The 24508-nt window shown below is 41.1% G+C and overlaps 3 protein-coding genes across 5 annotated transcripts in view; all 3 read left to right on the forward strand.

Annotated features, from left to right (window-relative positions):
- ppt2a.2 (palmitoyl-protein thioesterase 2a, tandem duplicate 2) overlaps positions 1–4891 on the forward strand; it is a 4926-nt gene extending 35 nt beyond the window's left edge. Inside the window, exons 1-8 of the mRNA XM_017707187.2 lie at positions 1–498; positions 1441–1594; positions 1718–1813; positions 2073–2180; positions 2335–2418; positions 2585–2669; positions 4181–4235; positions 4349–4891. The exon at positions 1–498 is cut by the window's left edge and continues 35 nt beyond it. Coding sequence (XP_017562676.1) covers positions 358–498; positions 1441–1594; positions 1718–1813; positions 2073–2180; positions 2335–2418; positions 2585–2669; positions 4181–4235; positions 4349–4492 — 867 coding nt within the window. The 5' untranslated portion in view covers positions 1–357 and the 3' untranslated portion in view covers positions 4493–4891. The remainder of the gene's footprint in view (positions 499–1440; positions 1595–1717; positions 1814–2072; positions 2181–2334; positions 2419–2584; positions 2670–4180; positions 4236–4348) is intronic.
- A 1122-nt stretch (positions 4892–6013) lies between these two features.
- si:ch73-95l15.5 lies at positions 6014–15404 on the forward strand. Of its 3 annotated transcripts, none has more exons than XM_017707189.2 (11): positions 6014–6108; positions 7303–7511; positions 8350–9362; positions 9648–9800; positions 11494–11577; positions 11680–11790; positions 12621–12770; positions 13035–13202; positions 13604–13795; positions 14113–14304; positions 14508–15404. In XM_017707189.2, exons 2-11 carry the CDS (start codon positions 7310–7312, stop codon positions 14610–14612), a joined length of 2370 nt encoding a protein of 789 aa, XP_017562678.2. In that variant the 5' UTR covers positions 6014–6108; positions 7303–7309; the 3' UTR covers positions 14613–15404. The 3 variants fall into 3 exon arrangements, with proteins under 3 accessions (XP_017562678.2, XP_037402310.1, XP_017562677.2); XM_037546413.1 differs by lacking the exon at positions 6014–6108 and adding an exon at positions 6460–6946; XM_017707188.2 differs by lacking the exon at positions 6014–6108 and adding an exon at positions 6957–6997.
- A 1442-nt stretch (positions 15405–16846) lies between these two features.
- ccdc105 (coiled-coil domain containing 105) lies at positions 16847–24171 on the forward strand. Its single transcript, XM_017707170.1, has 8 exons — positions 16847–17167; positions 19006–19281; positions 19411–19515; positions 20852–21008; positions 21248–21414; positions 22174–22269; positions 23583–23696; positions 23845–24171. Exons 1-8 carry the CDS (start codon positions 16928–16930, stop codon positions 24028–24030), a joined length of 1341 nt encoding a protein of 446 aa, XP_017562659.1. The 5' UTR covers positions 16847–16927; the 3' UTR covers positions 24031–24171.
- Positions 24172–24508: the final 337 nt, after the last annotated feature.

Genomic DNA, 24508 nt, shown 5'->3' on the forward strand with positions numbered 1-24508 from the left:
CTTAATGTTCAGAGCAGTGGGCCACCAGGACCCAGGTGGAGGACCACTGCTGTAGCAGTGAAGTGGGCCTTAGATGGAAGTGAGAGACGCCGTTGCCGCTTCGCATTAAACAGTTTAAAGGAAGTGGTCTCTGACATTTTACAGCCGAAATTATCTTGTTAAAAAGGGAAGGAGGAAGCAGCTACCAAGTCAAACTGAGAGTCGGCCTGTTGCCTTCCACACACTGTACTGGCTGAGCCTGTCGGGGTTAGAGCTAGGCCTGGCTGGAGGCCACCTGTAGTCCGACTTTAATCCACTGCGCAAATTGGAGTGAAATAATCCAGGATTGTGAGTCTCTTAAGCGTGGTGCAGATTTTAATGACAGAAATGATCCTTCACCTTGTCTTTCTCTCCATTGCCCTGCTTGATGCTGCCGTTGGCTATCGTCCAGTCATCATCATCCATGGGCTGTTTGATGGGCCCAAGCAGTTCACCAATCTGGCGAGTTTTATCAGCCAGGTAAGAAAGGCACGGTTTTACTGAGCTTTTAATTTACTGTTAAAGATTTCCACTACTGCAGTTTATATCTACACTTACAGACTTTTCTTCTCAATTATTATTTATCACACAGGTTGGACAATTATGTTACTGAATAATTTTACTGAATCTTCAGTAAACCTGTTTCAGATGTGTCTACAAAACATAGAACTGTGGTAAATACCACATTGGAAGTCACTGAAATGCGTATGACCCAAAACTGCATTTAAGCCAATTTTGTCCGATTTATTTATTCCAAAAATACTTAGGCACTTTTTGAGAAGGTTATTGTCTTTCACAAGTTTAGTCTAATCTCTCTTGCTCTCTGTTGCCAGAATATAATTGATATATTATCAATTTATATGAAGTTCAAGCCTACTTTTTTTTTTTTTTTTTTTTCATGATCAGCGCCTTGTCCATTTTATACTCTCTGATGGCTTAGGCTATTTGAATCTGGACGGTGTATACCAGGAATAAGGAATATTCAGTAAACCGTTTGAGTAAGTGCATATGTTTATATGGCCATATGCAAAATGTTGGACGTCTTTGGTTAAATCGCAGGTGATATTAACACATTTTCTACAGAGAACAGATTTCTTCACATTTTAGTGCAGAATTACTGCTTTTGCAACTGCATTTTACATATTGAGGGGAAAAAAACCCATAAAATATTGCCTGTCCAAAGACATGGCGTGTGTATATATGTATGTCAAAAATTTGCAAAAGAAAACAAATTTAAACATGATCATGTTCAATTATTTACACTTTCAATCAACAGAAGATGTCATTTGATCGGGGTGTTCAAGCTTTTGCTTGTGGAGTCTGTCATTTGGCAGAGCTATTCACAACATGCAACCAGTTCTGTTTTTCAGTCTTTCAGTTCTTAATGAAACTCTGGCTTCTCTCTTTCACTTTACTTTTCAGACCCACCCAGGTACCAATGTGACCACAGTAGATCTGTACGACGATATGGCCAGCCTCAAACCCTTGTGGGATCAGGTCAAGGGCTTTAAGGCAGCCGTGGGGCAGATGATGGAGAACGCCACAGATGGAGTCCACCTCATTTGCTTCTCACAAGGTTGTCAGCCCTTCACCTTAACCTCACCCCCAGTTCTTCAAACGTCTATCATGAATCTAAAGCTTTGATTTTGATTTATGTGGATTGTCATCAAATTTTGTTCAAATTTCATAAACTGTGCAGGTGGTTTGGTTTGCCGAGGAGTTCTTGCCACTATTCCCAAACACAATGTCCATTCGCTCATCTTTCTCTCATCACCGCTGGCTGGCCAGTATGGAGGTCAGTATAGCGTGTAAACTACTCATTATATAGTTGCTTTTATATTAAAAACTATTTTTCACTTTTTTTCTGAACCCCATTTGAAAACTGCAGCTTATTTTTCATTGTTGTGTAGGAAAATATGATTTCAGTATATCAGCGTAGGTTTAGTCCCCCCCCCCTTCTTCTAAAATTTCAGAGATCATGAGATTTTGTGAACAACATGTGAAGGTTTATTCCTATCTGTCAAAATTCACTACACAAAAATTTCCTTTAACAGATACATCTTACTTCAAGTATTTCTTCCCAAAATATATTAAGACAAAGATTTATCACCTGTGCTATACCCTCTTTGGACAAAAGATCTCAATCTGCAACTTCTGGAATGGTAAGAGAGTGTGCTGTTTCACACCACTTGTATTACTGAAATCTGCTGCTGGTGATTACAAATTTAGATGGCTTGATAAATGCACAGTGGGCATGTTAGACCAGGTTTACATGCAATACTTTTTTGTGTGTGTTCTCTTCTCCCTACTCTTTAGATCCACATCAGAGAGAGAGATACTTGAAGACCAACAATTATCTTGCCCTTTTGAATGGCGAGCGTGAACATCCTAATTTAACACGTAATCCCTCGTACTAAAAGCTGTATTACCCAAAGCCTGACACTATTACTCCTCATACTGGGTTGTTAATAAAAATGCTTTTCACAGTGTTTAGCGTGGATTAAACATCGACACATTCTATAAAGTTATATTTTGATATCCTGAAACTGAATCCCTCTGTTTTTAGAGTGGCGAAAACGCTTCGTGAGCATTAAGAAGTTGGTGCTGATTGGAGGACCAGACGATGGTGTCATTACACCCTGGCAGTCGAGGTGAGAGGTTATATATATTTAACCGCATAGTATAGAACTTTTTATTGATCATATAACTGTATGTTACAGTATGTCTAACTTGCACTATATGGTCAAAGGTATTAGGACACTCTTCTTAATCACCTAGCCATCCAGTCTGCTTTTACCAGTACTGATTTCGAGCGTGATATTCCATGATCAGCTGTGAGTGGTATTATTGGAAGGTGGAGGTGTTTAGAAACACAGCAACTCAGCTACGAAGTGGCAGACCACGTAAAATTACAGAGCGGCTCGCCGAGTGCCCAGGCACATAGTGCACAAAAGTCACCAAAGCTCTGCTGACTTAACTCCTTTGGCATTAATGTCAGCACAAAAACTCTGTGCCGAGAGCTTTGTGGCATTGGTTTCCATGGCCAAGTGGCTACATGCAAGCCTTACTTCGCCAAGCACAATGCCAAGCATTGGATGGAGTGGTGTAAAGCATGCCGACACTGGAGCAGTGGAAACGTATTCTGTGAAGTGAATCATGTTGCTCTGCCTGGCAGTCTGATGGACAGGTTTGGGTTTGGCGGATGTCAGGAGAACGTTATCTGCCTGACTGAATTGTCCCAGTTGTAAAGTTTGGTGGAGGAGGAATAATGCAAGGAGTTGTTTTCAGGGGTTGGCCTAGGCCCTCTACTTCCAGATGAAGGGAAATCTTAATACTTCAGCAGACCAAGACATTTTGGAAAATTCTATGCTTCCAAAAAATTCCTAGAGAAACACTGTAAAATCTTGTTGAAAGCTTTCCAGAAGAGTGGAAGCTGTTATATGGCCTATGGATTTAGAATGGCATGTCATAACTTCTGTAGGTGTCCAATACTTTTGTACATAAATAAATAACTACATACAGACTAACACATTGATAGTGTTACTTCTGAACATATTGCATAGAAAGTGTTGAGGGAACTAAGAACTTCACTCCTATGTTCATGATAGCAAGTGCATGTCTAAGCCCTTGCTATTAACCCATTCAGTGGGTATAGTTAAAATGGTAGAGCAAAATGCCACAGAACTTGTTCTGAGTGGATGATGGTCACAAAAGTTAGTGTAGATATCATGGACAAACATCTAACAGTAGCCATTGAAATGTTTGATTACATGTTTTTCATATTTGTATTCACAATTAAATGAGGATTTTCTATTCTTTTGGTAAAAATCAGTGACAAACGCTACATTTATTATAATATATATTTTGTGGTATAAAGTCACTTTTTAGCTATGTGTTGTGATTGATTTGATCTGATTTGATCAGATTTGTGCCCAGGCAAGCTCACAGAACATATGGACCAAAGGAAATTTCAGATATGGACATAAGTGAGTTAACAGTTATGCCTGTTTGAGCTCAGTAGACCGGAATGAATGTGAGAAATACAGAAAGTGACAGTTGAACTTCAGGCGCTTTAGAGGGATTATACAGAGCATGACATTATCAAATCATGCTTTACTCTTTGTGAGAAGCTCATTGCAAGCATTGTGTTTTTCTCCAACAGTTTCTATGGCTTCTACGACAGCAATGAAACGGTGGTTGAAATGAAAGCAGAGGATGTAAGCTTAAGCACAAACTTACTGGAGCACTCAAATCAAATTGTATTGTCTTATGAGCATAAACCTGATCTTGCTGTTTACTTGTACTGAAGTATTCTCTGCTCTTTCTTCAGTGGTACCTAAAGGATGCGTTTGGCCTGAAAACTCTGGATTCCAGAGGAGACCTGGTCCAGTGTATGTTCTCTGGCGTCCATCACACCTCCTGGCATTTGAATTATACTGTGTACAAAGACTGCATAGAGGAGTGGTTGACATGAGCTATCTAAACTTTATACGCACACTGCCACAGATTTAGACGTTTACAGCTTGCAGCCTTTCATTCATAGTTTTTTTTTTTTTTTTTTTTTTTTTTAATTAAACAAATTGTGCTGGTGCATTTATGAATATAATGTAGTTACTTTGTCCTGCACAGTTGTAGGTGTTCTCTGCCTCCAAGAAACCTGATCCTCTTCCAAAAAATGTTAAAATTTGTTGATGAGCTGGATAGGGGAATAGTTATAATTGTGCAAGACTGTGGATGCACAGCAATCGGATACAAATAAAATCTATTAATTGTATTAAATTTATTAAAAAACTATTAATTGAACTTTGATCATATAATGGTTTAATATAATGTTGCAAAATAGTTCAAAATAAAATAAACCTATGTAAATGTACAGGAACCGGTCTACTTCTTTCTTTTCACAATTCTTGTGGTTTATTTATTTACTGCTCTTTGTGTATATACTCACTAGTGTGGTTCAGAGGTGTGCAACTCTGGTCCTGGAAGGTTTTGTAGTTCCTTATTCAAACACACCCACTAAGCCTGGCAACTAAAATAATAGTTGAATAAGATGTGTTTGAGCAGGTAAAACCACCAAACTGTGCTGGACACTGGCCCTCCAGAACCAAAGTTGTGCACCCCTAGTGTGGTTTCTCACAGCTGAGATTGGGATTGCACACTGTAGCACTATCTGTTGATTTCAAGTTTATCTTAACCGGCCTCCAGGCCGTGGTCAGTGATCAGTTTCTGACTACAGAGCTGCTCTTGGCTTCACATTTTTCTGTGGTGGACAACTATCAACATGCGCAAACACCGCTTAGCCCCATACACTTAGACCAGCAGCACTCACTCTACAATGTCAGTGTCAATGACCCACCATGCAGTCTGGTCAGCAGTGGTCAGAAAATGATCAATGAGGGCAGCTGAAGCACTGCATGATAAAGAATAGGTTAGTATGTAACTGAACATCTATGCTGTGTCTGATCCAGTCAGACCAGTGCAACACACACTAACACCACCACCACATAAGTGTTACTGCTGAGAATGATCCACCACCCAAATAGTACCTCCTCTGTGAGGGTCCATGGGGGCCCTGACCGCTGAAGAACAGGGTAAAAGGGGGTAACAAAGTATCAGAGAAACAGATGGACTACAGTCTCTAACTGGAACTGCAAAGTCCACCTACAGAGTAAATGGAGCTGATAAAATGGACAAAGAGTGTAGAAACAAGGAGGTGGTCATAACGTTACGCCTGATCGGTGTATATGGTGGTGCTATAAAACTGGTGGGGCTGATGTGGCCAGTGAGAGGAATCACGAATTGGTGTTTCCAATAAAGTGGACATTGTGTCACACACACACACACACACACATTATATAATATATATATATATATAGATCTGTGCAAGAGGCCACACAGGCACTCACTAAATACCAAACAGTCTTTTATAATGATTGTTTTAGCCTCGGGCTGCGTGGCTTCTGCTGGGCTGCGGCTTCTGTCAAACAGGTATGAAGCGTGACGTCAGCGCGCCAGGTAGGGCGAGCAGCGGGGAGCGCTGCACTGCACTTCAGTTCTTGGACGAGATTTTAGGACCTCTTCATCTGCTGAGTAAGTTCATCTGTTGGCTTGTTTTTGTCCGCAGTTAACCGAGCTGAGAGCGAGGTTCCTCCTCAGCTTGGCGTGGTTTGGTGTTTGCTCTTGGTCTTTTTTCCCCACGATCTTCTCTATCGGTGAGACTGTCCTTTCGCGATTCTGAAGTCAGCTTCTTTTTCGCCCATTTCTTGTTTGAATTGTCCCGGCCCACCTTAAACGGTACAGCTGCTTAACCCCGTACAAAACGAGGCTGAAGTCAGCTTCTTATTCGGATCGTCCCGTTCCACCTTAAATGGTGCAGTAGTTACGTTCGGGCGCCAGCTGCACCATTTAAGGTGGAACGGGACAATTCAAACAAGTTAGCAGATAAGAAGCCGAAAGAGGTCCTGCTCGTTTTACACGGACCTGTTGCGTTTGAATACGTTTTCACAGCAGACTGGGGCACTTTTTCAGTCCTCTATCAAACCGACGAAGCTCACTCGAGGACTAGCACGAGAGCAGCGGCGTGTTGAGGAAACCTGAACGAAATCAGAACTTTTTATTCGCCGTTTTATTTCCTCGCTGCCCAATGAAGAGAAGAGCTGCTTCTCCACGATCTTTTAAATCGTTGTTATTCGCTGCACCAGCTTCAGTCTCGGCGCTTACAAGGTCGACTCCTTGGGTTGGAAGTCTATCAGATGAGTCGTGAACCGAGAGATTCATTGATTTAGGTTCAGCAAGTGAATCAGTCAAATCTGCTCCTGCTCACTTGGGTAGACTTCCTGTCTGTATGTCTGTACATCTACTTTAAACAAAGTTTGTGGTTCAGAGTCCACGCCAGCAGCCCACGTAGCCCGAAGGTTGTGAGAAAAAGGCATGTCACACGGGGGAAACTGAAAATGAAGTGGTGGAGCCTCTTGGCTCGGTTTGTGTGGGCTATTGAGCGTGGCTGTGACTCAAGGGCGACGTGTACAGTGTGCAGTCTGCCCCGGCTCTATAAACAGCCGGTTGTTTGGAGAGTGTGAGCAAAGAGGGCAGCTCTCTGTGGACCCCCATTGGACGTGCTGCTTGCTATAAATGAGTGTATTTTTTCCCCCCTATAGCTTTAAACAGGCTGCCTTTCAGGTCGCCCAAGAGTCACAGCCAAATAACATTCTATTCAAAGCCAGAGCTGGCTGAATACAGTCCAATAGGTATTTAACTCGGCTGACCAAGTTTTAACTCTTTCAGGCCCCACATGGCTTCTATCAGGATGACCACTAGGAGCAAATCTGAGGGATGCCGTGTCTGTGGGTGTGATCTGAAGGGTAATCAACGACGATGGCTCTTCGGGGGTCAGAACAGAAAAGGTGGCCAGGCTCCAACACCAACACCTCCTTTCTCCAAAGAGTCTGCCAGCACGCTGCCTTCGTCCAGGTCTTCCCAGAGCAGCCCATGGGGTAGGAGAGAATGCATAACATGCTTGCACTCAAGATCTGTTTGTTACTAGGTTCAGTTTTGTCCATTGTGGAACGTTTAGATGACATCTTGCCTCTTCTGGTTTCCTAAATAAGCCTTAAATGGGTGGTTCTTTTAAAAAGGCATTTTTCTAAATGAGATGTGTCCACGTGGAGGACCTTCTGAAAGAACCTCCATATAATGCAAAGGTTTTACACCAGATAAAGGGGAATTCTGCAGATTTTTTGTGTTTTCTACATAATTCAATGATTAAGACGTAAACAAAGTTATTAAGAGTGGTTTGATATAAAATGCTCAGTTTTAGAGAAACTCACCGTATCAGAAGTATTCACGTTAGTGATGAAAGGAACCAGACATCCAAAGAGTCAAATGTCTCGTACTGTAGTTTTAAGAAGGGCTAAGTATTCCCCAAAGGGATAACAAATCAGATTTTTCACTATTTTACCATTGTCAACATTATAAAAATACTCAGAAGACCATTGTAGGGGTTCTCTGGTTGTTTTGTATAGTGAATAAAATGGCTTTATTTGTGTTGTAGACATTTTGGCTCCTGGTTTTAATCACCACCACTGTAGAGTCAGTATATTTGTCTAGTTCACATCAAACCACTCTGAATTATGCAGAAATGAAAAAGAATGTGGAAATTCCCTTTGAAGGTTTTTCACTGGGCCTCATGTCCATGCCAGTAAACATTCAGAAAACTTTCTTTGAAGCGTTTATTATAGAATCTTATAGCATATGATGGGGCTGAAGTGTTCTAGAGAAATGAACTAGCAGGTCCCTTTTTCTTTAACAAATCTGTGTTTTTATTTCTTACAGGTAGCACTTTGTCCCTTGGCTCCTCTTACAAATCACATACCCTGCCCACCCCTAACAAAGGAATGGACCTGCTCTCTGTGCTGACACACATATTAGGACAGTCTGTACCACGGGGGAACAGGCGGGGGGAGTTCATATGCAGCAAATGTGTTTTTGTGCTAGAGCGAGTGTTTAAGTTTGACACGGTCATTGCCAGGGTCAAAGTTCTGTCCAGAGAGAGGCTTCAGAAACTGACTCAAGAAAGGGATAACTTGAGGCGATGGGTCCGAAGTATTTATAGACAGCGAAACCCTTCAGACTTGAGGAGCAGAGGAAGCTCTAGTGAAGATGATGCAGAGCTGAGAGAAGGTGGTTCAGGGAGTGCTTACAGAGAGCTGCTGAGGGACAACATGGCTCTGTCTGCGTATGAGTGCTGGTCTGAAAAATCAGACTCGTGTCCTTACTTTAAAAGGACAGGTGAAAGATGCGGTAAAGGGAAAAACTGTGAGTGCTGTGATTCCTTAAGAGTGTCTGATTCGGATTATGAGTCTGTGTGTGGGATTCCACGTCACCTGCCCGAGCAAGCTCTGTCACCTTGTGGTCTGTCATGGAACAAGTCGCAAAGTATGCCTCTCCATTGGTCTAGAGTTCTATCAAGCAGCTCAAGTCCTGCCTCGTTGGCTGGTTCTTGCCATTCGTTACGAGTACGATCTCGCACAGGCTCAGCACAGTCCCTGGACTCTCTGGATGGTCCTGATCCATTTGACTGGCTAGAAGAACAGCCAGTAAACATGGACTCCATTCTCCAAGAGCTGAAGGGTATAGAAGGAAAACCAGTACAGTCTCCAGCAGGCAGTCGCATCCCAGTTTTGGGCAGAGCTCAAGAACAGAATGGTGTTGGGACAGCTGGGTCACCTAAAGTCGAGTTAGTGCGGGTATTGAATTTTGGTGACCAGCAGGAGGATGACGTGGATGGAGAGAGTGAGGATGTACTGACAGAACTGAGGGATGAGTTTGTGCCACTGCACAGAGGGGTGAGGAGATATTTTCTTGTGTGCAGTTGCACTTGTATTACTGAAATAAATTTGTCTCTATGAGAAAAAGAATTATTTTAACATGGTTTTACTGAGCTCTTCAAATGTTGTTCAACAAGGAACAAACTGTAGTTTTTCCTTGAACACAGAACTAGCATTCACAGTCCAAAAATGCACCCTAAGTATGTCAAATGTTAATTCAGTGTTAATAGCCGTTCAAAATGTATAATTATATCTCTCAGTTAAACACTGTTTAATGTGTTTCACTGTCTTAATGTGATTCAGGTCGCTACAGGCACAGTGCACCTCGCTGTAAGGCAGTTACGGGAGCAGTTGGATCAAGCACAAGCTCGCATCAGGACCCTGGAGGCAGGGCTTCGGGAAGGCACCCAATCAAACTCCAGTAATGCCAATCAGTCAGAGCCTTCGCTGTCAGTGGTAAGGAATATGAAGTTGATAAGATAAAAATAGGCACCTGGCTGACATTCCTGAGTTCTTTGAAGCCACGTCCGCAGTTTTACAGCATAGACTGGATTATGAGTGAGATTGAGCTCAACAGGTTTGTTGGAGTTTAATGCAAATAGAAATATGCTGTATTTAAAATATGATCGTACAGAATTTTGTAAGCTAATCATTCTTTCCTGTAATGAAATGACATTGTGCCTCTTTAAGGCTGGTGCGCATTTAAATGATAAGCGATATTCAGACATTTTTTTCCACATCAAAACTATTAGAGCTGCTTTTGGAAATGCTAATACTGTCTATGAAAAATCAAAGGACAAATGCTTTTTTTATGCTTTTGACACTTGTCAAAGTTCTGGTTTTTGGGATGCAACCAGAACTTGCCAGTTCCAGAAATGACCATGATTGGTTTGAGAGGTCATGATGCTGACATAAGTTTGCAGAATTGATGGCAGGTGAATACAATGTCATTTTTACCATCCAAAAAATTGGTGTGCATGATACCATCAGTTATGCATGCATTTGAATGAATGTATCAGTGTCTGAATAAAAGGCACAAATGAATTGCTGTTTGTTTGTAAAGGCCTTTGAGTTAAACTGGCTGATGTTCCTGAGCCATTTTAGACGGATATGTAAATAACCTCTGTTCTGAAGCAGCCCAGACTGGAACTCTCCTTATTACTTGAAAGAGCTACGCTCTCATCGGAGGTAAACTGATAGGGTGAATAGGTGGATATATGTAAATCTGGTGATTTCTGTGACATCACAAAAGCAGTGACTTTGAAACAGGCTGTTGTTGCAGCATAGTTTCATAATGTGAACTGCATGAGGATTGTTTTTTAAACTTTTAACAATGTTTACATAATGTAATCTTTATTTTAAAAGAGAGGGAGAAGTCAGAATTCAGTTTTCTAGAGTATCGGATCTTTTTTATTTATTTACTTTTTTTGTGTGTGTGCGTGTGACTTGTCCAATATACAAACTAGTCTGTCTGCGTGACATGGCAATTTCATATGTTATTCCATCTTTTTATGGCATACCACAGTCACTGTATGTAGTTACATAATGTCAATGTAGCATTGTCCATACCATACAGTCCTAATTCAGAACACTCTTTTGCCCTGTCAGGTTGACACTGCAAATGAGAATTTGCTATCTGATGGCTTGCCTGGTTAAATTAAAGCCTAAGCAAATAAAATAATACTGTTTATTTTGTACAAATGGTGTGTTACACAAGGCAGAGGGGTGTGTATAAAATACAGAGTGTGCGCTTTGTCTTATGAAGGCTGTACAAATGCAGGTACACACACACAAACACACCTCTTCCTGGAATCTTCCCTGGCAGGAGGAGTTTGCTCTGGGCTTTGGTTGTTTTTCTGTAAGCGGATCATTAACCAGCTCTGCAGCTGCCATATCACTTCTAAACCACCGACTTCAGATTATCCCATTTTAAAAACCTACTCGCAACTACAATTTCTATAAGCTACATCTTGTGACACCCCCACCCCCCACCCCTTTTCAATGTGTATGTGATTGCAACCTGTTACTAACAGGAATGTATGGTATCTAGAATTTCCTTTTAGGCAGAAGAATGACTTCCATTGTCCTTGGTTATGTCTGCATGAGGACAAACAATTGATATGTATGTGTCTCTGCTGGTCTACTGCAGCACCAACACAGCAGCTCTGAGGATGAGAACGGACTGATTCACCATCTAAGCCATTCGCTGCAAAGCAGAGAGCGAGTCATTCAGGTCAGTTCTCACTGCAGGTTAAGTTACACACTCAAAATATCAAACTAACACTCTGCCTCAGGTCACTGACTTATGACTGATCTGGAATTCTGCTGTCTTTAGGAATGTGTTACTTTGATCCAAAAGCTGTGTGTTGAGCTGGGAGCAGGGTTAGAAGAGGCTGATAAGCTCATCAGGAAAGTGACTCTGACTGAAACACGGTCGGAGCGTGAGGTGAGGCAACTGTTTGTACTTCTGCTGGGTTCATAAGCTCTGTAACTGACATTCCACCATCTATATTGCCTCATAGCGTTAAGGCTGTTTAAGCATTTCACCACCGCCTTATAAGCATAATTGTAAAAAAATTTGAACTGGATCAGTTTTACTAGAAGAGGCCTGTAAGGTAATTTGCAGGGGGTTGACTGGCCAGTTTGTTTGGGGCAAAGGGTCTATTTAATATTGCCAAATTACCACAAATGGCCCAGATTGAAATGTCCTAGCATGAACGTTCACATCAGCATTGCGCTACTGGCACCACTCTCAATCAGCTGGTTTTCTTATTACATTGCCGTGAGGTTGATTGAGACAGATTCAGACAATTACAGATCAGTTCTTAGTCAAAATGATCAATACTACAGATATTACAGATTCATAGTATGATCTTGCATCCCATCTTTTATCACTTAAATTACAAGACTTCCTGTGTTAAAACTAATCCAGCTTAAACAGGATTTAAGAGACTTAGTTATTTAGTCTTTCACAGATACACACTGGAGAATAACTGTCAAATGTTGACGTGTTTGTATTATGTGTGTAAAGATGGTTCCAAAATTTTTAGACGTTAGCCCCAAAAATGGCCCTGTAAGATGTAATGGTTTATTTTTCCCCACATAACAAAATAGTGACCATTCTGTGTACAAATAAATAAATAAATCTGAGACAAAAACATTTTAAGGAATGATCACTTAATAGTAATTATTACTGCAATTGAGGAATTGTGTTCAAGAATTTTCATTTTGCAAATACACAGTAGCCTGTTTATAATGCATGTTTGTGTTTATCAGGGTGTGTCAGAGGCTGAGTTTTCTGAGCTGAAGGAGCGTGAACATGGGCTGCAAAAAGAACTGGAGACCCTCCAGCAGGCTGGCAAAGAACGGGAAAGAGACCTATTCACTCTCAACACTGTGCTCCAGTGTAACCAGGATGTCATCAATGTAAGGCAAACACAAAAGGGAGGCCAACCAATCAACCACACACACATTCCCACTGTTTGTTTACCACTAGGCCAGACTATTGACTTATGGCTGAAAATATATGATCGCTAACATCAATATTTGGTACCTTTAGCCCGGTGTTGTAGTTGCCTGTCCTCCACATGCTTCAGTTATTGCACAGTAAACTCATTTGTGCGACATCTCGCACACTTTGAAATATACTCGTTTAACCTTGACAGTTGTTCTCTGCACTTTTGGTCTCAGCATTTACGTGTTGAGCTGGCTGAGAAGACACGATCACTGCAGGACATGCAGAAGGAGAGAGAGATATGGAAAGATCGAGACTCTGCCATGGGAGCAGCACTACAGGAAAAAGAGACTCTAGTTTCTCGGCTGCAGGAGGCGCTAAAGAGCTCCCGCAAAGATTTTCAGGTTGAGGCACAATTGATTTTCTTTCTGTTTCCTTTCCTTCTGTTGTCCTTTTTTCTGCTTTCTCCATTTAGATGACACAGACCATTTTTACCTGTTTGTTCTTGTGAAATCTATTGGTTCGTAGTCCAACCCATTGAAGCTACATTTGTGTAAGCCAGCGATATCAAATTTTGGGTGAACACACCAATTAAACCTGGTGATTAACTGATGATTTGAATCTGAGCTGGAATTCACAGTACAGTCCTGAGTTAGAGGACTGACTTCAGATGAGTTTCCTGTAGATCAACACTCCTACTCCTGAGGTGGTTTGTGAAAACAGACCCTGATGTCTTAAAGCTGGGATTTCACAGACTGTGCTGGACTAAAGACCCTGGTATAATTAATCATTTGCTTCCTTACAGGCACTCTCAGATTCTTTGATTATTCGGGGACTGCCAGGAGGTGGAGCTGAGGCAGCTTTGGTCAGTCAGGTGCAAGAGAAGGAGACCCTGCTTGCAGCCTGCCTTAAAGACCAGGAGCAGCACACTGGTGCCATGAAACAGGAGGTCTCCAGTCTCTTAACAGCTTTAAAAGATGCAGAGACTGTAATACAAGTAAGTTCACTGTTTTTGGAGCCACTTTTGAGATTGTTTTTGAGGTTTGCAAGTTAGGCTGTGCACATTAATCTGAAAAGGGAATCACTGTTTCAGAAATAGGTATATTTAGTACAAAATAAACACAGTTCTTAAATGTTCTCTGCTAGACTCTCAGCAGTAGAAGCCATAAATTCAGCACTTACAAATTACAACTGCACATATGTGAATTTACTGTGCAAGTTCTCCATCTAGTGGCTTGTCAAGGGATCTTTTGGGAAATTCTAATGTAGTATTCTGGGAGCATTTCATTTATTTTCTTTTTTTTTTCTTTTCAGGACCAAAGGCTAAGTCACCAACAAGCCATTGCTGAACTGACGGAGCAGTTGAGAGACACACGCAAAGAGCTGAGGGAGGCCATCAAAGAGAACAAGGAAGCAGAACAAGCATGGCATGCTGAAAAGGCAAAGAGAGATATAGATGAGGGAAGACTGAAACAGAGTTTGCAGAAAAGGGATAAGCTCATTGAGGTATGTGGCCTCACATCTCTCTACTCATTACACACTGGGAAGGCACTGACAGGTTGACAGATAGCAGTAGCCTTTGCCTCTACTATAGTTAGATTTCCGGTGTTTGATTTGTTGTTACTGTATCATTACAACCACAAGAGTACTTCAGGACTACAAATTAAAATTGTGACATTGCGTTTTTCTTCTTTTTCTTTTGAAACCAGCAAGTTCTCTTGGATTCAGAGAAGCGGGATGGCATGCTAATAGAACTGCAGCAAAACATCTCCAGTAAGCTTGAACCCAGGGACGCCCTCAAACACACATTATAAGTTATTTCACAGTTTTTCACAGATATGCACTGGACAACATCTCATGCTGTGTTTTGTATCATATGTATTTAATGACGATGCCATAATTTGACAGACTCTAAATTGCACCCCGACTGGAAAAAGTCCCATTTTCTTATCTGCGTGGCTGCTAAGATCACTTGTGATCTCAGTTTCTTCTTGAAGTTCTTGCCTGTCATGAAGCCTGAATGCAGCCCAACACATATCAAATGTACACCAACCACAGTGATATGGTAGCCAAGATTTTTTTTTATACTGCCTGCTAAAATGTAACTGTTCCTTTCCAAGTCCTTAAGATAATTCTGGGTATTCTTTCATTCATTTCTTTTTATATCTCGAGTTACTGCTGTTATTGTGGCCTTCTTGAGTTCTGCTGTGCTTATATGTCCTTATATTGTACATAAACTGCACCTATTCATGTTTAAATCTTTAATTTTCATAGTTGATATTTTTTTATTTGTCCTATAATGTCATGGGCTATTTTCTTTATGGATTTTAATTTGTAACATGTTTTATTGTTGATGTGTCTAAAGGTGAGGCTGCTTGGTTGGTTGGTTGGTTGGTTGGTTTGTTTGTTTGTTTGTTTGTTTGTTTTATTTATTTATAGGGGAGTACAAATTACACTTTACCCTCTTGTTCCTGTTTTCTTGACCTGTAGGCCAACTGCCTGTAATTTGACCTGGATCTCGGTTGAGGTCACTTTTATTTCCGTGATTTGTTCTTTCTGGAGAACGCGCAGATCTCTAACAATAAAGTCTGTTCATAAAAAGCTCAGCGAACATGTTGTCGTTTTTAATATTCTTGTTTCACAGGCACTAAAAGGCCCCAGGAGCCTTTCGTTGTTCGTGTGCCAGGCTACAGGCCAGGGTAATGTGATCACTACTGATTGAGTTGCTCAGTGGTTCAATGCACCAACACCCCCCCCCCCCCCCCCACCCCCACTTGTTTTCTGGCAAACTACACTTGATGTGGGGGGATTAAAGGAACCGCTCACCAAATTATCACCTTTACAATATTTTCTCCTTACCCCAAACAGTCACTAGACCAAGACCTGTTTAGTGCAGAGGGAAAAAAAAAATCTGCTTCTTTATTATTTTTTTTTTGTGTGTGTTTACATTAGATTTATATTACAATGGTTTTGTGTGTCCCCGCGGCCCTGACGGAGAAGCGGCTTAGATGATGGATGGATGGATGGTTGGTTTTGTGTCTCTGAAGTGTCCATTATGTCTGTGTGGTGTGTTTTTTTTTTTTTTTTTTTTTTTCTCTCTCTCTCTCTCTCTCTCTCTCTCTCTCTCTCTCTCTCTCTCTCTCTCTCTCTCTCTCTCTCTCTCTCTCTCTCTCTCTCTCTCTCTCTCTCTCTCTCTCTCTCTCTCATAAAGAGAAGGGAGAGAAAAGAGCCTTGAGAAGGTTATTTTGACATGAATTAAAAACTTAATATTCACTCATCTCCAAATATCCTGTCAGGCATGCAGAGGCACTGTGTGTGTGATATCGGAACATGTTGAGATTATATTTAATTGCTTTTCTCTATTTCACTTTTCCATGAAATTTAACACATTTTCTCTTTGAATTTCAATTTGCGGTCTTTACAGTTTGCTTTTTTTGGTGTCTATCACTTTTTATACTGTTATAAAAAATGTCTTTGCTGATAAACTACATTTGAGTTAAGTGGAACAGTGTGCATCTGTCATTTTTAGGGAGAGTCCTATATAATAGCTCACTTTATTAACCTATAAGACCTAAAGTATGCAGCCTAATTTAAAACGGCGCACCTGTTAGAAGAATCAGAAGCTGTTTTAGCAGTTTATGAGAAATAAAACGATGAGAAGTAACTTGTAAAAAGGCTGCAGTGTAATTATACAATTTGTCCTGCAGGTGGCAGGATAAAATATAAATTGAGCCATTTGCGCATCTCGAGGTGGAATATTTTTTGTATATTTGCTTTTGTAGGGCGATATGTAAATGTAAATGCGACCTGAAAATTATGAGCAAATAAGTACATTTCAGTCTTTGGGCTGTTTTAGCCTCAGGCGTAAAAGTTTAGGGAAAGTTTTCTTTAATCATTTTGGAGACGTCTGACCCCCACAAACAGCTGAACACCGCCCGCAAGCGGGTTTGCCGGAATACAGGTGGGGGAACGTCTGGTTCACTCCGAGTGTCCAGTTACATCCAATCACAACCCGGAGCTCCTTCCTTTACGCTCAGCGTCTCTTGGAAACGGCTCAACACTCCTCAGCTCAGCTCAGCTCGGCTCGGCTCTGATGGAGTGATCTGACCCGCAGGCCGTGTTTGAGGTGATGAAGTGCGGAGCTCAGGCTGTTCGCTCAGCTCCTGCTGCTCCTCTGACTGTGGGAGCTCAGAAATGGAGGGACGAGTCACTCCGCTCCATCCAGCGCGCGCAGCGTTTAGTCCTTCAGTCCCACATGGACGCGCTTCACTCGGCCGCGCGCTACCGGAGAGCGCCGCTGACCTCCACGTTCACAGACTATGAAAGCGGGACTTTGAGTAAAATCCGACCTAAATCCACCGGAGCTACGGTAAAGAAACACAGTTTAATTCCGTTAGCAGGTTCATTTAAAAAGCATGCAGCAGTTTTATACCGGGTTTATTTTGTGTGTTTGTGGACTGACTGACTGACTGACTGGCTGACGGACTGACTGGCTGACGGACTGACTGACTGGCTGGCTGACAGACTGACTGGCTGACGGACTGACTGACTGACTGACAGGCTGGCTGACTGACTGACTGACTGACTGGTTGACTGACTGGCTGGCTGACAGACTGACTGGCTGACGGACTGACTGACTGACTGACTGACAGGCTGGCTGACTGACTGACTGACTGACTGACTGATGCCCATTTTAACAGAACCTCCACCGGCTTTTCCAGATTTCTTTAGGATGCAAACAAAGTCATTCAGAGTAATTTGGTGTGAAATGCTGCGTTTTGGAGAAATGTACAGTACAGAGGAACCAGACGTCTGAAGTTTTGAATGCTTCTAAAAGCTCCCTCACAGAAAGCTGGGTTTTTTTTTTGCCCCAAACCTAATATTTTAACATTTATGGTGGAGAGGTACATGCAAGGAATAAAAGGATAGTACCGAAAACTTTTTCGACTTATCACAATTTTACCCTTATCAACAATTCATACAATCCACACAAAACCTCAGAAGGATGTGAGTCACTGGTTGTGAATATATGTCACTGATGGTGAATAAATATCTGTATGTGTGCTAAATGCATGTAGATGTCATGACCCCTGGCTCCTATCACCACCACTGAAGAAACCTCAGGATGTAGTTTCTGTACAGTAAACCACTTCATATCAACCCACTCTGACTGACTTGCTCAACCATTAAATGATGGGGAAATTTTGAAAAGTCAGTGGCATTTCCCGCTAAGTTACTGCCTGGCTGTGTTCAGAATGAATTTCTCCCTTCAACATTCAATGATGCACTATATTGTGGGTCAAACACTTTGTAGTTGAATTTAAAAGTTTACTAATTTCACAACAGTACACTATCATTTTGTGTTTATATGACAACGCAATCCAGAGGTATCTTACTAAAGAAGTCTAGTCATCTGTCAAAGTAGGCTAGATTTATTTGGAACACTGGGACACCTGACTCTTAAATGGGTGATGTCACACAAAAGTGAGCTACTCAATGGCTCAGCATAGCACAGCATAGGCCAGCCTCTACATATAGAAATAGAAGTAATGATTAACAAAATACTCAAGACACATTGCATGTATCAATGTTTAAAACGGTGGTCTGCAACCCAGAACCTGGAGAGCTACCTTCCTGCAGAGTTCAATTCCAGCCTGTGTTTAATTAACTTAACTCTAACACATCTGATCCAGCCAATCAGGGACTTGGGAAGAGGTTGATTAATTGGAGCAGGCATGGCAAACTGTGGTTGGAACTAGGCTCTGCAGGAAGCTCGCTCTCGAAGACTAGTGTTGGGGGTTTTAAAATATCTCACTTGGGATGTACTTACTGATAGTTTATGTTTACACATAGGTGATGGACAGTCTGGCAAGTAATATGGCACTTTAAAGGGGAATTCCAGAGATTTTTCAAAATTTCTGCAAAATTTAATCATTGTGGTGTGAACAGTCATTCAGAGTGGTTTGAATGAAGCATTTCACCATTTGATTACAGAGAAATAGCTAAATTTGTGCAATCTGGGATGTTAGCTACATGGTATGTCATTAGAAGACACCAAAAATAGTTAAATCCCATTTTTTTCTTCATGTAACAAGATTGTAGATACATTTTGAGCTAGAAGTTCATGTCTAGGTACTGCATCCCAGCTAACCAGGTTTGCCATAATCCTGTTTTTTTACTAAAATATGTTTAATTTTTCCATTTCAGTTACATTCTTTAGGTATGAATGGACCATTTCCACCACCTGCCCTGCGTGACCAAAGTGCAGAGGCTAGCATTAGCATGGCTGGTGAGTACATGCGCAGCGTGAGGGAGGTAGAAGGCCATTTACGGAGGACAGCAGGAAAGGTCACTCAAGAGGCAACTAAGCTGCAACATCAGCAAGAGCGGCTGGAGAAACTGCTCCGGAGCTTCAGGAAAGCTCTACTTGTCAATCAGCAAAGCACAGATGGGAGGACTTTCAGGCCCTCTGTTAAGGAGACAGTGAGTGAAGTGCACTAACATAATAAATGATCAGATAACAAGACAATGCCCTTATGCTGCTTAATTTAGCACTGTCCATCTCTACACACAGGACTCGTAACTGGAAATACAATTGTGTTTTTGTTGAAGGTAAAAGACGGAGCAGATCTTCTTCTCTGCCATGAAAAGAAGGGCTTGACTGAGCTGAAGCAGAAATTGGAGACCATGCTAAGAGACACATTAACTCAACAGCAGGTGATAAACCATACTATGTCTTTTATATCTAATAAATGTATCCAAAATGAGATGCAAATGAATAAGTATTCAGACTGATACTATGTTATCCCTTAAATTGCCAGGACCTACCAGCTTCCATTCCTCACTGTAATATTACTTAAGAATAACCTAAGTTTGCATTACTTTTCCTGTAGATACTAAATAATTAACCTTAGGATGTTTAAATCCTGGAAAGGGTTAAACTTATGGCAATGTACAATTATGTCAAGTTTTATCAATTAAAACAAGCAACAAGCACTTTATTAGAAATACCTGTACAGAAAGCTGATCCTGCAGTGGGCACAGGCTCATTCAGACTGGTTGAAGACTGGAAAAACAACCTGGTCTGAAGCTTGATTTCTGCCAAAGCAGATGGTAGGGTCAGAATTTGGCACCAACAGCTTAACCGAACTTGCCTTTTATCAACAGTCCAGGCTAGTGGAGGTGGTGTAATGGTTTTCTTGGCACACTTTGGGTCCATTAATACCACTCTATCAGCACTTAAATGCCACAGCCTATTTGAGTATTGCTGCTGGCCGTGTGCATCCCTTCATGGCCACAGTTTACTCATCTTCTAATAGCTGCTTTCAGATTGATGAGGCACCATGTCACAAAGAAAAAGTTGTCACAAACTAGCTTCATTAATGTGACAATGAGTTCAGTGTCCTTTGGGGGCCTTCCCAGTCACTGGAACTAAATCCAGCAGAACACCGTTGGGATGTGGTAGAATGGGAGATTTACAATGTGAAAGTGCACTTGAAAATTATGTGATGCAGTCATGTCAACATGGGCCAGAATCTTAAATGAATGTTTACAACATTGTGGAATCTGTACCACAAAGAATTAAGGCTGTTTTGAGAGCAAAGGAGGGCCATACCCAGTAGTAGTTCAGCAGATAAAGTGCTTAGCAATGTAAATTATGACAAAATCTTGTATCTCTGACACACACATCTTCTAAGCTGCTTCTCCCTCTGTATTGCGGGGGGTGCTGGAGCCCATCCCAGCTGCCATTGGGCGAAAGGCAGGATACACCCTAGACAGGTTGCCGGTCCTTCGCAGGGCAGACAGGCAGACAGACACATTCACTCACAAACTGGTAACTCTATAGGAAAGTGAAATAACTTTATTGTGTGGCAAGGTAACACAATCGTATTCTCAGTAATTATTGACTAATTATGTACAGAAATATACATGCCATGTAAAGGGCAGCTGGCATAAAAAAGCAGTTTTTAATATGATAAGCTTTATATTAAAGTTACAATGAAAAACAGCAATGCTGAAAAGTAATGCTGAAGTATCTCTGCATTACTTTAAGGCCCTGGCTCAGAGCAGCAGACAGCTATTGAACTGTGCTTTTGAAAGGTCCAGAGTAATAGAGCTGCTCCCTCAACATGGGTCGCCCTCAGCAACTGTACATCACTCCCCCTCTCCCCTATCCATGAAACCTGACCCTTCTGGACCATATACCCCAGGTAATGACAATGACTCTCTCAGGTGACATCTCTTAATGAGACGTTACATTCCTTCACTTGAGTGAAAAGCTACTTTTGAAACAATCTTCACTAATGGTAATGATAGAGGAGAATAAAGATGGAAAATGGAGACATTAAAGACTTATGTGTAATTAACATCCTATGTGTAATCCTATCCATCTTGTACTTTTTTATTATTCTGTTACACCAAACCTCAACACCCCCAAACACACACCCAGAGTGTAGAGATGTGCTGGAGGCATCAGCAGCTGTGTTGCACAAGTCTCAGCAGCTCAGAGAGAATATGAAACAGCTCATGTGTGATGCCATCATTAAGCAGACAACTCTACATCACTCTGTCAATGAGGGCCTACTGAAGAAAATCACAGAAACTACTAATCTGCAGGTGAGTCAAAGATTAAACATTTCATTTTTTTACAGGCTCTGAAAGCACGTCTTTTATATTTACAGCATTTTCCACAGAAACAGTATCTTGCTTGGAAAACTTGACACTTTTAAAATGCCTCTATCCTAAAAGGAAGTGAATGAACTGGGAAATTGTGCACAATTATAGTATAATTTTAAAAACGCTGAAATCCATTTATCCTGCATTTACCTTCCACTCCTTTTGTGAAATCTGCTTGCAGTTTTTACACGGAAAACAAAGTTTCAAAGAAGTCATTCATTAGTTTGAGAGCTTACTGCTTATACGGCCTTCTGCTCCTTTCAAAGACGTCAAATTTCATCTACTCGGCCCGTAAAAGCGTACTGCGCTTGCCAGATGTCCAGTTTTGGTGCCCTAGTGCAAATCTTCTGATTAGTTCCTATCTCTGAAAGAGAAAAGCTTTAAGTACTGTTTATCTGATCTGATGGACTTAGCCGTCAATCAGGTCTTGCATGTAATTTAGGAGTAATCATTTTATGTATTCTTAATTTATTGGAAAGTATCAGGGAAATTTTTTTACTTAGATTCGTTTGACTTTGACCTTCTTCATGCAAGCGGATTATCTTAGATTTAATGTGCTCAGAAATAGCCCCTGAAATATATAGCTTGTACGTAATGGATGTTTTAACTGGAAATTAAATAAATGGTCTCTGTATTTTTGTACAGTACTATACATAATAATGTACTTATCATACCTTTCTCTCCACTACTCTTTATCAGCATCATCTAACACTGAGCTCAGCAGCTACCAGACAGGCCATCTCCCGTCAGCAGAGACAGATGCAGTGTGCCAACTATAGTCATGGCAGAGTTTTGGTATGTCTTGGTGTCCTTAACTGACGACTTAGCAACGAGTAGAATCTCGCAAGACTGATTTCCATTTTAGTTCTTAGTTTGTGAAATCTATGATGTTAGATATCGCATCATACATGTAACTCATTTATTTACAATTTATTTAAACTAGAGAGACAATTTCACACATCAGGGAATGTGACATTGCTTTGAGAGACTCTGAAATGCAGCGCCTCTATGTTGTGCTGTTCCATCAACTCATCTGGGAATATTTCATTGCGTCCCATTTGTCTGAATGTTGTGGGTAGTGCAATCACTAACACTCTACAGTTTGCCAGTAATGATAATATGAACGCATACCATCATTATGTAAATGTATAACAAACTAGATAGTTCTAAATCAACTAGAAAGCAAGAATACAGTGCCATGAAAAAAACCTTCCTGATTTCCTCAATTTAGGAAATATTGTCACACTGACTGGTTTTAGATCCTCATACAAAATGTATTAACACAAGAGAACATAAGGAATCACACAAGTTTAGGTTCTCAATGATCATTTTATTTATTGAAGGCAAAAAATTGCACAGAAGAGATCAGCATCTCAACTGGTTTAAGTCAGTTTTTCGAGTCAGACTTTTGATTTTGATCATTGTTTTGCTGCATAACCCAATTGCGATTGAGCTTCAGATCACAGACTGATGACTGGACGCTTTCCTGCAGGATTTTTTTGTAGAGTGCAGAATTCATGATTCTGTCATGTTATGGCAAGCCAGACCCTGAAGCAGCAAAGCATCCCCACGCCTTCACATGTTTGACTGTTGGTACGATGTTGTTTATGTGGAATGCTGTGTTAGCTTTATCTGCTTCTGTATCTGGACACCTGTCTTCCAAAAAATTATCCTTTCGACTCATCAGTCCACAGAACATTATTCCAAAGGGCTTGGGTGTCATCAAGTTGTTTCTTGGTAAATGTGAGGTGTGTCTTTATGTTCCTCTTGGTTATCAGAGGTTTTTGCCTTATGGAGATCATTTTTGGTCAGTGTCTTTCTACTAGTAGTATCATGAGGGCCGATCATATTTGAGGTGAGCAACGCCCTTAATTCCTTAGGTGACTGTCTGGGAACTTTTTTACCTTCAATAAAAGAAAACATTGCTTAAAACGTTTTTCTGTAATTTGTTTATTATCTTATAATAACGTGTTTAAAGATTTGAAAAAAAGTGTGTCCTGAGTGGAGCACTTTTTTCATGGCTCTGCGTAACTAGAAAAGAAGAAAAACTAAAACGAAATATTTCCCTAAGGCAGGCAGAATTAATGCACTGTAGTGTACTCCTGTAGGGCCCACTTTCCAGAGCTGACCTGTTCTGCAGAGAGAGGCTGGACAGGCCTGTGGTGCAGGTCTATGAGAGACACCAAAGTTCATGCCTGCCAGAGTCCAGTCTTCTAACACAGGTATCGTACCCCCCCCCGTCTAAAATGCCTGAAGTATTACTATATTTATTGCCAATGAAAACTACATCTTTATATTTTGGTTATAATTGCATATATTTCTGATGCTGTAAAGCCTATTAAAGTAATGAATATTGTGTCTGTTCCTCAGGGCAATGCTATGCTGAAGCAGCATCTGGACTTTGCAGAGAAAGCTGTAGAAGACCTGCAGGTTGCTCGCTTGCAGTTGGAGGATGACACGTGTTTGAAGCAGGCTGCAGCCGGCGTGGACTCTGCTGTTGTCCGGCTTCGAAGAAGACTTGTGCTTCCTATGTGTGTCCAGGTGGCAAACGGCTAGAAATCAGAACATACACATTAAACTAAAGTGGTGTGCATCTATCACTACTGGCAAACTTTCATGTACATCTGCATGACCAGTATTATATTGATTATACAGGATTGAATAAAGTGTACTCTGCTTGAGAACACTTAACCCTTATGATCCCACTCAGAGGTGTGCTTTTTTTGTGTGTTCATGTGTGAATAAACTAAATATTAACAATCTGTTGAAGACTGTGACATTAACATCAGCTTTGCACTGTCTAAAATAGTGTTCAGTCCTAAGTCATAGTGTTTAGTCGGTCCTGAACTGAATCCAAAAGAAGAGTTTTTGTCTGCTGTCCTGTACATGCAAGTACGGTAGTGTTAAATAATTGTGACATATTCAGTACTGTAGTACTAAGTTGGTCCTTCCTGCTGTCTTTTGGTTTGGAATGTTTAAATGAATAGTTGGGCAAAACATCTAATTTAGTGTAAATTAGTGTACTTTATCTGCC

The sequence above is a fragment of the Pygocentrus nattereri genome, chromosome 17, assembly GCF_015220715.1.
Source record: "Pygocentrus nattereri isolate fPygNat1 chromosome 17, fPygNat1.pri, whole genome shotgun sequence".
Classification (NCBI taxonomy): domain Eukaryota; kingdom Metazoa; phylum Chordata; class Actinopteri; order Characiformes; family Serrasalmidae; genus Pygocentrus; species Pygocentrus nattereri.